Source organism: Pteropus vampyrus, unplaced genomic scaffold (genome assembly GCF_000151845.1).
Source record: "Pteropus vampyrus isolate Shadow unplaced genomic scaffold, Pvam_2.0 Scaffold25, whole genome shotgun sequence".
Classification (NCBI taxonomy): Eukaryota; Metazoa; Chordata; class Mammalia; order Chiroptera; family Pteropodidae; genus Pteropus; species Pteropus vampyrus.
In genome coordinates, this window is record NW_011888806.1 from 896872 (window position 1) to 910270 (window position 13399).

Sequence of the window (13399 nt, forward strand, 5' to 3'; positions counted from 1 at the left end):
ATGAACCCCCTTTGCCTAAAATTCTGTGCCTTCTATCAAGTATAGGAAGAAGTTTAAATCTAAAGACAATGAATGCTCTTTTCATAATCTGGTATTTGCACGTGACATTTTTGGTAATCATTCCATTACTAGTTAACGGGAAATCCCCCTTTTCAGCCTTTAATAATTTTCTCACTGCCTTTTCACCCTCCATTAACTCATTATCATCACAAAATCATTTGTTAAAATCTTTCTAATGATATGGGGCATAGTATACGTCCAGTACTCTTGGAAAGTTCCTGTTCGTTCTTCAAAACATTGTTCATATGTCGCCCTGCTTGGAAATCTGTTATTGATCACATTTTCTCCCTACTCCCACACCACTATTCCCCCTTTTTTGCTATCACGTATTTTGTTTATCTTAAGTAGTTGCATGTATCACACTGTATTTGATTACATGTCTCTGTCCCCTCCTAGATTGTTAGCCCCAGTATGTAAGAAAATCCTTTCATTTTGGTAGTTCCAGTATCTAGAATACTCCAAATATATTTTGAGCGGACTATAGAATTGTGTAGCTATAATGAGAGAACTTGTTAGCCATACCAACTTGGAGAATCTTGTTTTGTTTTCTTTTTTGCATTTAGGTACCCTAGTTTAAAAGGACTTTAGACAAATTGGAATGTGTTCAGGAGAGGGTTATCAGAATGATGAAGGCACACAAGTTAAAACCATGTTACATAAAGAACATTCAAAAGAAATAAAGATGTTTTATATAAAGAATTGGAGACTTAGGAAGAAAAAACCAGACATCTGATTTTAAAATGGAAAGTTTTCTAATATAGAAAAGAGTTCTATGTGGCATAAGGCATACAGTGAAGACCAATAGCTGAAAACTATAGAGTTTCAAATTTCAATTCAGTGGAATTAATTACTAGGTATTGTTTTAGTGCAGTTTTAAGATATATAGTACAATTTTAAGATGAGACAAATGGCAACAACAATGAAAATGAAATAAAACAAACTAGGAAAAAGTATGCTTAACAATTTAAAGGTAGGAGTTGTCATGTAGCCACTTTGAAATTTGATGTCCCGAATTACTTTTATGTTTCATTATTCATAAACTTTATATTTATGGAATTAATTTTTATATTTTTATACATTATTTTTCAGTTTTATAATTTTTATTGAATTTATTTTTTAGAGATTTGCTTTCTATGTAAACATTCCTAAAGGACTTTGTTTTCTATGTAAAAACTTATTTTTGTTCTTTTTCATTATTGAGACAGTTCGTTGTGGGTACTTTGTATTTTTGTACATCTTTGCTTAGGACTATCTTTTCAAGAATGATTGTATAGCAGATAACTTTGGAAGACAGAGATAGTGTCTTTCTCTCAACAGAGGGCAGGAATGCTTACTGCTCATTATAAAAAATCAGGTTCCTTAAACTCATGGTTTTTGTCTTGAAATGAAGCACATTACACATACAGATAGGTCTCCATTTTGCTCTATCTGCCTTGCCCTCATTAGGACTTGAGGGCCCAGAGGACTGATGCAAGCATGCTGATGCTCATGCTATTTGTTATGCCATGGGTAGTAAGGTCCTTTTTCTCTGACTCAGAAGTTTCATGTCTTCTGCCAGCATCAGTAAACTTCTTTGCAGGTTAACTTCTTAGCTTGAAGTAGGTGATAATCTCAGACCCATCATAGCTCTTACATCAATATATTTTTAACTTATAGACATTTTCCTTCTATTATTTTTTGCTCCCAAAGTCCCCAGTAGTACATTCAATAGCCTCCTCCAAACAGCTGTTTTCTGTCAATTTAATTTATTTTCTGTTAAATTAGCCAGATTATTATTGAGGTGCTAAAATAAGAACAAGTTTAACATGCCTATACACACTCTAAAACATCTTCATTTTTCTAGATTGCTAGATTTTCTAGATTTCTAGACTTTTGAGTTTTTTTCTGTCATTAACCTTTGACATGTGTCTTTTCTTTAACTTTTATAGTTCAGTCAGTCTGATATCAGTATTTTTAAAATCCAGTTTAAAAAATTTTAATGTGGTAAAAAACATAACACTAAAATTACCATTTTAACCATGTTTTAAGTGCTAATATAAGTATATTTTAAATTTATCATGAATGTTAGGTTTTAGAATATTCCTGTTGTATTTTGTTTAGAACGTAGAAGTTAATTATTCTGAGCAACTCGACATTTAGAGTAAAAAGAATTATTAAAATTATAAGTTGTGAGAATTTTTTTTAAAGCCCTCAATGTAAATACTCTTTATTCTCCACTGAGGATATTGAGATGGTATAGCACAGTGATTATGAGCATGATCTCCAGTATCAGAGTGCTTGAGAATATTCTTTTGCGCCGCCACTGACCTTGTATAAGTTATTTGAACTCTTTATAGTGAAATGGAGATCATAATAGAATATATCTCAAAGTATTATTGTGAATATTAAATGAATCAATGTAAAATATTTTAAATAGCTTCTAGCACATAAGTTATTATTGTCAATTAAAATCTACCTATAAGTGTATCTCAGACTCTGATAGTTTAACATAAAATTTGACAAACTATAATCAGGAATGAAAAATACATCCTAAACAAGTGTAAGTTTTTAAAATCCAGTCTGACAAATTTTGCATTTAACTGCAGTATTAATCCATTTATATGTAATGTGATTACTAATATATTTATGTGTATATAAACTGTATTATTTAATATTTTCTATTGGCCCACTTGTTTTAACATTTTTTCTTTACCTTTTTTGAATTTATGAAATATTTCATATTATTTTATTTCATCTTCATTACTATTTAAGTTATTCAGTGTTTTCTATTCTTTTAATGGTTGCCACCAAAAGTATAATATATATCCTTTACTTTTTGCAGTCCAATAAAAAAGATTACTTTTACCACTTTTCCAATAATGCTGACCTAGATAGAACATTTTACCTTCATTTTGCTACCTCTTATTTTGTTTTAATTATGTCATACATTTTAAGTTTATATATATTTTAAAGTCTTTAAATATTATGTTTTTTTAAAGTCAGTATTTATTTATATTTACCCACACATTAACGTTTCTGTTGTGCTGCTTTTTCTTTCTGCATTTCCATGTTTCCGTCTCGAATCATTTGTCTTCTGCCTGAAAAAGCACCCTTTAGTGTACCTTCTGGTCAAGGTCTGTTGATGTTGAATTATTGTAGTTTTCACCTAGAAATGTCTTTATTTTGTCATATTTTATTTTTTTGTTTAGATTTTTAGGTTGGTAGACTTTTTTTAGGTTGGCAGTAATTTCTTTTTAGGTTGGTAGTAATATTCTTTCAGCACTTTAAAGATGTTATTCCATTGTTTTAGGCCTTCTGTAATTTCTGTGGAATAGTTTGACAACCTGTTGTTTCTCTTTTGAAAGCAATTGTCCTTTCTTTTTTGTCTCTATCTTTGATGTGTCAAAAATGTGCTTTTCTTTATATTTATGGGCCTGAGGTTTGCAGAACCTCTGGCTCTCTGCGTGGAAGTCTTTCATCAGTTTTAAATAAGTCTCAACTAGTATATCTTCATATATTTCTTCTGTCACATTCTTTTATGCCTGTCTTTCTAATAAATATATGTGTTTTACCCATTTGCCATGCTTCAGACATCTTTTTTAACTTTTCTATATTATGCCTCATTTTTCTATCTTTGTGCTTCAGTTTAGGTATTTTCTACAGAGGTTTTTTACAAATCATTAATCTTTCAGTTGCATTTATTTTTTTCTTTTGATTTTTTTCTCTGCTTTATTGAAATAGACAATTAGTTGCTTGTATTTACATCGTTCAATTTAATGAGTTTTTTTCAATTGTAGTTGGCATACAATAATATATTAGTTTCAATTGTATAGTATAGTGATTAGAAATCTACATAACTCACAAAGTGTTCAGCCCCCTAAATCTAGTGTCCCTATTCTGTCATATCATTTCTGTTTCTTTGTCTTCCCATTTTGGCTGCCTTTCCGTGTGTTTCTATGTACTAAGCAAAGCTCCTAAGTCTCCCAGTCTTATTAGTGTGGATTTGTGAAGAAGGTGTCCAGCGGCACAGTCCTTAGAGGGGTTCAGCTGTAGGCCAAATTTAGCCTCTACCCCTGTTAAGATTCAGCAAGCAATCCACAGAAGCTGTGCTTATAGTTGCCTCAAAAGGCCACACCAGAAACCGAGGCCAGTTGGCTCCAGTGTGAGTCTAGGTGCTGCTCAGCAAGGAGCACCTGACTTACTGAGGCTATAGCTGGATGTTGCTTGGGTGGGGCCTGGATTGGGGTAGGTGGGATTTCAGGGAATCCTCTGGGCGGAGCGACCTCTGTTATCCAGTTTGATGACGTCACATCTATGGCTTTGTTGTGTCTGTGCACTGGGAGTGGAAAGGGCTCAACAGAGGAACAATGGATATCACTGGCACTTGTGTACAGAGCGAGTCTTGCCTCAGCCCTCGCTCTGACAATGTCTCCCTCTAAGTCCCTGGTGCCCTCTGCATGCAGCCAAATCGGCACTGGTGCTCAAAGCAAACAGGTTCATCACTGCGAAAGTCTGCTAGCGGGCACGGCCCCTTTAAGAGGCATCTGCTGCTGCTGTTGCCGCAGCCTCAGTCTCTATCTCGGTCTCCCTCAACCGCTCCGGACTGGGCAGAGTCCTTGCGTCCTCGCCCCATCCTACCTTCTGTTGTTGCAGAGTGATTTCTTAGATTTCTCCCTAGTTGTGTGGCTTGCTCATCTAGATTCCGGGTGATTTTTCCTTGCTATTTGCTCCTTGTTTCCATCACAACTTTGATTTGGTCACCAGAGGGATGAACAGAGCTTCTATCATCTATGCCATTTTTTTCACTCCCTGTAACCAGTGTTTTGAACTCAGCATCTGTTAGATTACTTGACTCCATTATTTCTGGATTTCTGTTCTGTTCTCTCATGTGGGTTCTGCTTCTTTGTCTTCCTGTTTTGGCTGCCTTTCCATGTCTGTTTCTATGTACTAAGCAAAGCTCTTAAATCTCCCAGTCTTACTAGTGCAGCTTTGTGGAGTTGGTATCCAGTGGTACAGTCCTGAGAGGGGTTCAGCTGCAGGCCAAATTTAGAATTCTGGAGTAATTCTTTATGTTTTCAATTATTCTTTTTCATTTTTTCCTCTATTTTCTTTAACACATTATTCACAGTTATTTTAAAATCCTATCTGCTAACTCTAGTATCTGGACTATCTGTCTATAATTATTTGTTGTTTTTTTTTTCTCTTGATTTTTTATCATGCACTTCTGTCTTTTGGCATGCCCCATAATTTTTTAATAGAATGCCAAATATTGTTTATAATATAGAGGCTCTAAATGGCGTTATATTCTTCCAAAGAGGATCTAAATGAAGTTATATACTTCTATCTGCAAGAAGTTAGATGAGATCACCTTAATCCAATCATGAATTGGGGTGATTACAGTTTTTCTAGGGCTTAGTTTAGCTCTGGTTTGGTCAGTTTTTAAAGCGTGGTATTATGGGGATTTAAGCTGTGGGCATGGTGTGTTCAAGACCCCTTTCTCTGTCAGATTCTGAACTCTAATCTTTAATATCTCTGTGTTTTGAGCTTTTACTTAGATTTTTAGCATCATCTTGTCCCCCATTCTCTTGCAGACACCTTGATGGGGAAACAGACTATGTGTTTTTTGGCTCCTCAAATCCACAGTTTTGTTATTCTGGCCCAACAAGACCATGACAAGCTTGTTTCACAGTTTCTTAACAACAGCTCTCTGTCATGTCTAAACCAAAATTCTTTCTCTCTTGCCTATTATCAGCAAATGCCCCCAGGGATAAACCACCTTCAGATTGATAGCTCACGTTTCAGAAGTTCTACCCTCTTCACAATCTTAGACCCCCTTGTCTGTGATGACAACTCATAGAGATGGAAGCATACACAACTCCACGAGGCCTTTAAAGAAAGGATTTTGTTATATTTTATTTGGATTTTATTATTTTTAATTATTTTGGTAAAAATGTGCTCATCTTCACATTACTCACTTCTTCTAAAGCCAAAGTCATCCAATTTATAATTTATTTTCTGCACTTGTTAATGTTTACCCTTGAACAGCAAAAATTGAAAAATGCTTTTGAACTTCTTTGTCATAATTTTTAGTACCATGTATATTATAATAATAAAGTTATTATAAAAGTAAATTATGTTTTGGTTTCAATAAATATAAAACCATGCAAAATAATAATACTGGCTTAGATGTTCTACATTTGAAGACTTTCACATTTCTAAGATGTGACTGTTATTTTTCTGTTTTTGAAAGTGATAGAACCTATTTTCTTTTGAGTGACTAGGTAGAAATAATGATATAATATCATGAAGAAAAGAGTGGAGAAGTACCATTTTCAGCATTTAGGATAGAAAGGCACATAGTTTCAAAGATACAGTATATGAAGGATGTATATTTTAGTAGATTAATGTTTCTCAAAAAATGAACAAGAAAACAATGTCTTCTAGATATCAAATTCTGAAGTATTAAATATGAATATCGAATTTTGAAATAAAAACAATGAAGTATGTAAAAATGGGAAAATAAATTCTCATTCTTTTTGTATTTAAAAAATAGACTGCTCTATTTAAATTAATAAATAAAGACAGATGGTTTAATGGCATGATAAATTGGAAAGACGATCATATTATAAGGATTATATAATGGCTAATTAAATTTTTGATTACTAGCTTCCTTTAGACGATTAATTTCCATTTTAATGCATATAAGAATTATGATATTTATGAGAATGTATATTATTTTGCTTAGAAAATTTATTAATCCAGGATTGTCACCTAATCAGTTAAAAAAGTTATTATTATATTTGTATTTCATGTATTAATAATTAAATATTAACAAATCATACTATATAATTGGCCAAATATCTTATACTCATATCGTATAGAGATTATAACCTACTGGTTATGAAAGAGAACAGTAATTGATATCTGCATTTGACATTGGAGTACAGCTACTAACTCAACCCTAATATGTTTAAATAATGTATGCAAATCCATCTTACTTTCTTAGAGTTTCATATAATCAAATCTTTTTCAATTTTAATATCTCATAACTTAGTCTTTTACTTCTATATCTCATTTAATTTTTTCCTTTATATATGAATAATGTCTATATTTAATGACAGGACAATATCGATGATCTTCATTGCAAACTTATTACTTATAGTGCCAGTTGTATTGATAAATATAGATGATATACTACTCTCAACCCTTCTTTTAACATGCCTTTGGGAATTTACAGGTCCACAGAATTTCTGATGAACTACCTAACTTGAATAACCGATATGCTGCTTTCTTGTCAAGAACAAAAAGAACTTCTAAACTGTCCAATATGGTAAGAAGACTCATCTATAACTAAACTTATTTGTAACCTAGGAATCATGGAGAAAACCAGTATATTAGGAGGTACCTGGGATCCTGCTGTAACATCTTTGTCTGGTCTGATACTTCCATATTTTCAAAGTTCAACATAATTCTTGAAGCTTAGCAGAAGTCCAGCATTGTTCTGTGAGAGAATATTCCATACACGGAACATCTCCTGTAGGGTTAGAGAGCATTCATTCCTAGGACATACAGGAAAGCCGAACTCGTATCATATATGGAGTGGAAGACTTATGTTAGGTTCAGCTCAGGTCACTCATAAGTACAAATTTTTTCTCTTTTCAATTTGAATTTGTCTTGAAACTGTAGATCCTTCAATGATTTTTTAATCCCCGTTAATCTGCATTTTAAACTGTGTTGATATGAATTTTTCTAACTGACTATTCATTTTTGTAGGTAATACTGAATAAGTGAAATAAGTAAAGCAGATGAAATTTAAAAATGAATACTTGACTATTTCATTCAGATTAAATTTACTAAAAGAGCGAAGTGAAATATACAGTTAAAAAGTTAGACTTCTGTGTACAGGTATTGTTAAAATAAATTTTTATAGAAATTAGACCATCATTGTAAGATATTCTTAATAACAAATTGGCAAAACAGGATCATCAACTAGGTTTTAAAATGTAGCCAGTCAACCAGAGAAGTAGCTTTGCTTTCTGAAATAATTCTACTAGGTGCACAATACCAAGAGTTGATTTATAATGTTTTCAATGATGAAGTAACTGGTACAAGATTAGGATGAACTAATTTAAATAAAGTACAAATGCAATGCTAGTGAAATTAATCTAGTTGTGAATTAGATTAATTTGGCGAGAGCCATTTAAGACGGGATTTATTTTTTTCGGATCCATCAGTTGACTGAATCTAAGAGAGGGGTCAAATTAGCATCAGTTTTTTTTTGTAGCTGTAAGTTTAAAAGGCATTTAAAATTAATCTGGCAGTGTTCTTGACAGGTAAGAGATTCTCATAAGTGTTAAATAAATGTGTTGCTTTAATAGATCATTTCTTTGTCTTGAGGAATTTCTAGGAGCGTTGTGTTTCTGAAGTATGTCTTGGTCATACACACCTTAAGATCCACTGTGAAGTATACCATCAGTAATTTATTACCAATATAAAGCTTATAAACTTAGGAATATTTAGAATAGATTCATAGTTATTTCTATCATAATATTATAGCTGTTAGGAAAAAACAATGTGAATCTCTGCAAGTACCCATAAGAATGCATATATTTATGTTATATTTTATGCTTGTAGTGGAAAAGAGTGGTGGGGATCTGCTTTAAAGGAAGATGAGTTGCTCTACCAGCTGCTCTTACCTAGTTTACATTTAGTCTGTCTCTAACTGGATCAGGAAACTCCTTGGTATTGGCTTTTTTTTGGTCACGAAACACTTGCAATTCAAAGTATTGGGTGAGACTCTGCTTACCCTTGAAGCAAAATAGATTAGTCACATGGAATACTTAGGTTTTCAAATCCCTTCTGCAAATGAGAATACCATTCAAACATGTGGGTGTGTAATATGTATCTAATGAAAAATCCAAATTATTTATCTCAAATTAAAATTGATGTCAATCTTATAAAATAACAGAATTTATTTTATAATTTTCACTTCAAATAAAAATATAAGAAAATTTACCTCATGCATATTTAAAATTTGTGCGTATGGATATGTTGCAATCTTGAAGAAATAAATATAGTTTAATTTTCAATATTTTACATAAGAATTTCACATAAAAATATTAAAAAACCCAGACTTCTTGTTTCAGATGATATACAAAGTGCACGTATACAGCTCCCTTCCTTTTACAAGTTCTCAGTGAAATAATTTTAAAAAGGTACAACATAAGCATTAATTGAATATGAAAAGATAAAGAGATTGAAAACACAAGCCAAACATCTGCTTATTAGGCATTCCAGAAGCAGAATGCTGAGATAGTAGTTGGGAGTATTTGATGTAAAAAGCAGTAAGTTATCCTGAGCTGAATAAAGACATACATTTTCAATTAAAAGAGCTCAACAAAATACCAAGGAGGATGAATTTTAAAACATATATACACACACACACACACACACACACACACACACACACACACACACACACACATATTCTTTTGCATTTGCAGAAGACTAGAAATAAAGAAAATAGCCTAGAAAGTTCCAGAGAGGAAAGTAACTGGGTCACCTACAAAGGGATGAGAAACATACTGATATCAACTGTTGTCAGCAGCACTGGCAACATTTCACAGCTAAGAGATGACGGAATAATATTTTCTCAAATTTCTGAGAGAAAATAATTTTGGACATAGAATTCTGCCTCTACCCAAAATTTCAATTAAGTGAATCAAGAAAATAATTTTCCGACATGGAAGAGGTTGGAAAGTTTAATACCTCTACATCCACATATGTGAAGATGTTCCAGCAAAATGAAAAAAGGGAAATAAGAGAAAGGTGATATAAACCTAGAGAAGAATAGAAATCGATTATTTCCTGAGTGAAGTAAGGAAGAGTGGAAACAAATTAATAAAGAAGGCATTTTTAGCTCACGCTTGGGACATTCTTCAAGAGTCAGGGGTTTGGTGACAGAATTTCATTTCTCTATGTGTTTGGCCACACTAGTTGGTTCAATAATTATGATATTCTAGTCCTGTTTAATATTATTGATCAATTTTAAATCCATCTATACAAATTACAGAGGACTTAATTATAATATAAAATATAAATATTAGAAACTTTAATATCAATAATAAAATAATAAAACTATTATTTTAGTTTTTAGAAAAGTCACGAGGCATTCAAATGTGCCAATTGTTTATTTCATAGTGCAGAGTGAACAGATGTTTTCAAAAAATTGAGAAATTAGATTTAAGACCTTATATTAAATTTACAATGGTAAATCCAAAAACAAAGCAACCCTAAAAAACCCCACAATTACCATGAAAAGGAATTACAGTTGATTCTTGACCAACATTGGTTTGAACTGCAGGGGCCTACTCATACTCAGATTTTTTAAATGAATACATGTACTGTTTTCAATTCCTGGTTTGGGGTCCATGGATACAGAGATCTATTGTATGCATTGATTTATGCCATTTTTTATAGGGAACTTGAGCACTGGCAAATTTGGAACCAATAGCCCCCTGATCCTCCTTCCCAGGACAACTAAGTTTTTGGGGAGTCAAACTTATATGTGGATTTCCTATTGCAAGGAGGGGTCAGTGCCTCTAACCCGCATGTTGTTCAAGGGTCAACTGTATTTCCGGGAATAGAACCAGGGAGAGGTCAAAGAGAATAATTTTACTGTTTATTTTAGACTTGAATATGTTTGATTATTTATGCTGTGAAGATATTATTTTTAAAAATAGTACTCATGAGTTAATGATGAATATGCTTTTGGAATGTCATTATGATGTACTGGTACCTGGACTGACTCATTCTCTGCCAACAGCCAAAATTCTAAATAAAATAAAACAAAGCATATTCATGGATTCTTCTAAGAATTAGAAAGAAATAAGGAGTACACAGGCTAAAGGCTAAATTAAAGAAGAACCCAGAGCAGCAGATAGAACACTGAAGCTAACTTTTAACTTGAGGACATTTGGCAAACCAGATGACTTTGAGTTTTCTTTATAGCCTCAGAGGCCTCCAGTGGATGAAACAAAGCCTAAGACTCTCTCATAATGGATACTCTCAAAGTAAATTCATTAATACAGTTAAAACTCCAAAGAGCAAAATATGCAGGTTAAAAGTGAAATGCAAATAAATCTACCCTTCCCACTCACCAGAGGACTTAAAGGAAGATTGTTGGTGTTGAACTTTTTAGTTTTGAATGTGTACTAGGGGAAGCACCCCTGAGAATCTGTTACATTTTACTGTTCTTTAATGAGGTGAATTGTTAAAAAAAAAACCAAAAACCAAAAAACAAAAACACACACACACAAAACACCTGTCTGTCATAGATATTACTTGAATTAATTTTACTAATAAAAATAAGAGCTAATGCTTACATAGTGCTTGTTCTATGCTGGGGACCATTCTAACTGTATATTAACTTATTTGAGTGCTATAATTATGGTTATCTTTAAAAATGAGGAAACCGAGACATATTTAATTGTATAACTTGATTAGTTCAGAAAATGGGTTTGATATGCCAACAGCAAGAACAAGTGCTGCTGGAATCCATCTTCATCAAAGCAGAGAAAGAATGGTGAAGGCAACTGCTGAGCAAGAAACACTGTGATAAGCCAGATTCTAGTAGCCTGTTTACTGAGTGGGTGTGATTGCCTGTCAGTACTTAGACAGATTGTGAGAAGAATGCAGTTTTGCAGTTTTAGATTAGTTATTTTTGATTGCCCTACATAAATCTCGGAAGTAAATAATTTCACAAAGAAATGATTTTTTCTTTATTCTGGTTTCTAAAAAAATTTTATACTTTCATGTGTTTTGAGAATGAAGTCTGTTCCTATCTTAACTTTGAAGGTGCCAAGTTCATTTAAAATGAACAACAGCAAAATGACTCAAAATTTACCTAATCTCTGAGAATTAAAGTATGCTACATTTGTGGCATTCATCCTAATCTGATTCCTATATTCTATGTCAACCAGTCATTCATTGTTTTGTAGCTCATATGGGGATTAAAAGAGAAAATGTTAAAAGTGATGTGGAGATGATTGACTCCATCATTTAAGTCCTTGATGCCACCATGACTACATATGCAACCCTACTTGTGATATAGTGATGGCGTAAAGACTATTAAAACCTCCTTATAATAAATTTATGACTGATGCAACACGGCATTTAGAAATTGACTTCGAATGTCTAATTATCTTACTTGGATGCACATATTCATAAGGAGTAAACCTTGTTTCAGTATATTTAAATGTTTAGGAATTCATATCTTTCAAAATTATCTCCACTGATAAAGGCTGCAATGCTAGATTCATTTACAGAAATCTGATCTCACTGACATGATTAATACAGACATATTTTGAGCAATTCAGAATATTAAACTTTTGAGTATCTGGTCATTATTACTCAAAAGTATGTACTAATGATTCTTCTGTTGGCATTTTCAGGGACAAATGATAGTTCCATTGTATTATTACAAACATATAAGGGAAAAGGCATTTTTCCATCATATAACTTAAAAATGTAGTTACTAAGTAACATTTATATTAGTATCATAATCGCAAGTACGCAGGGAAGAAATATGAAAAGCCTAACAGGTTTATGTAAGTTAAAATGGCACTAGTAGAAAAATAGAGAAGAAGCGAAGGAGAAAAGGCCAGAGATGAAAAGAGTATAAAGAAGTGAGATAATGGAAAGAGGTACTCATGCTGTAAAGTCTGAGAGAGTACAGAGAGACATAAAAAACTAAAGCAGAAGGATGTTGGAAAAACAAACTAGATTCCGTTGCGACTATGGGAAGTTGCTGCTGCTTCTCCAATGAAGAAGCAGATCCATCGCAAGAAATCCCTTCATCCACCAGCCCTTCATATACCCTATAGCACCTTCTGTTGGCTGAGCCCAACAAAGAGCCATCTGACAAAACACAAATATGGTTTGCAGATTCCCAGGTTTGGAGCTGAGACAATAGTTTAAAATCTGGTACATTTCACCCCTTTGACTACTTAGTATCCATATGAATCTTTCTACTTATATTCAAACTTCCACATCATTTTCCAGACAACTATATTCTGCCTAATACAGTACAACTATCCTTTGTATAACAGTTTTCTCACTCTCCAACATGAGAGATAGAAGTTTCCAACAGTGATTGTCCTCTTCTCTGGCAAATTTAGTCATAGTTCATTTAAATATTTTATTACAGAAATATTGTTATAAATTATTGATTTGTAGTTTTTAATTGTTACCTAAATACTAAATCATATAGTGTTAATTTCTTATTATAAAACTTTTAAAAAATAAAGAGGAGGAAGAGAAGAGGGAAGATGAAATAGTTTACACACACACCACACACACA

The 13399-nt window shown here is 32.8% G+C and overlaps 1 protein-coding gene across 1 annotated transcript in view; it reads left to right on the forward strand.

Moving 5' to 3' along the window:
- Nucleotides 1-13399, forward strand: part of STPG2 (sperm tail PG-rich repeat containing 2) — a 260198-nt gene that overhangs the window by 102939 nt on the left and 143860 nt on the right. Inside the window, exon 9 of the mRNA XM_023528407.1 lies at nucleotides 7277-7369. Within this exon, the coding sequence (XP_023384175.1) occupies nucleotides 7277-7369 (93 nt within the window). The remainder of the gene's footprint in view (nucleotides 1-7276; nucleotides 7370-13399) is intronic.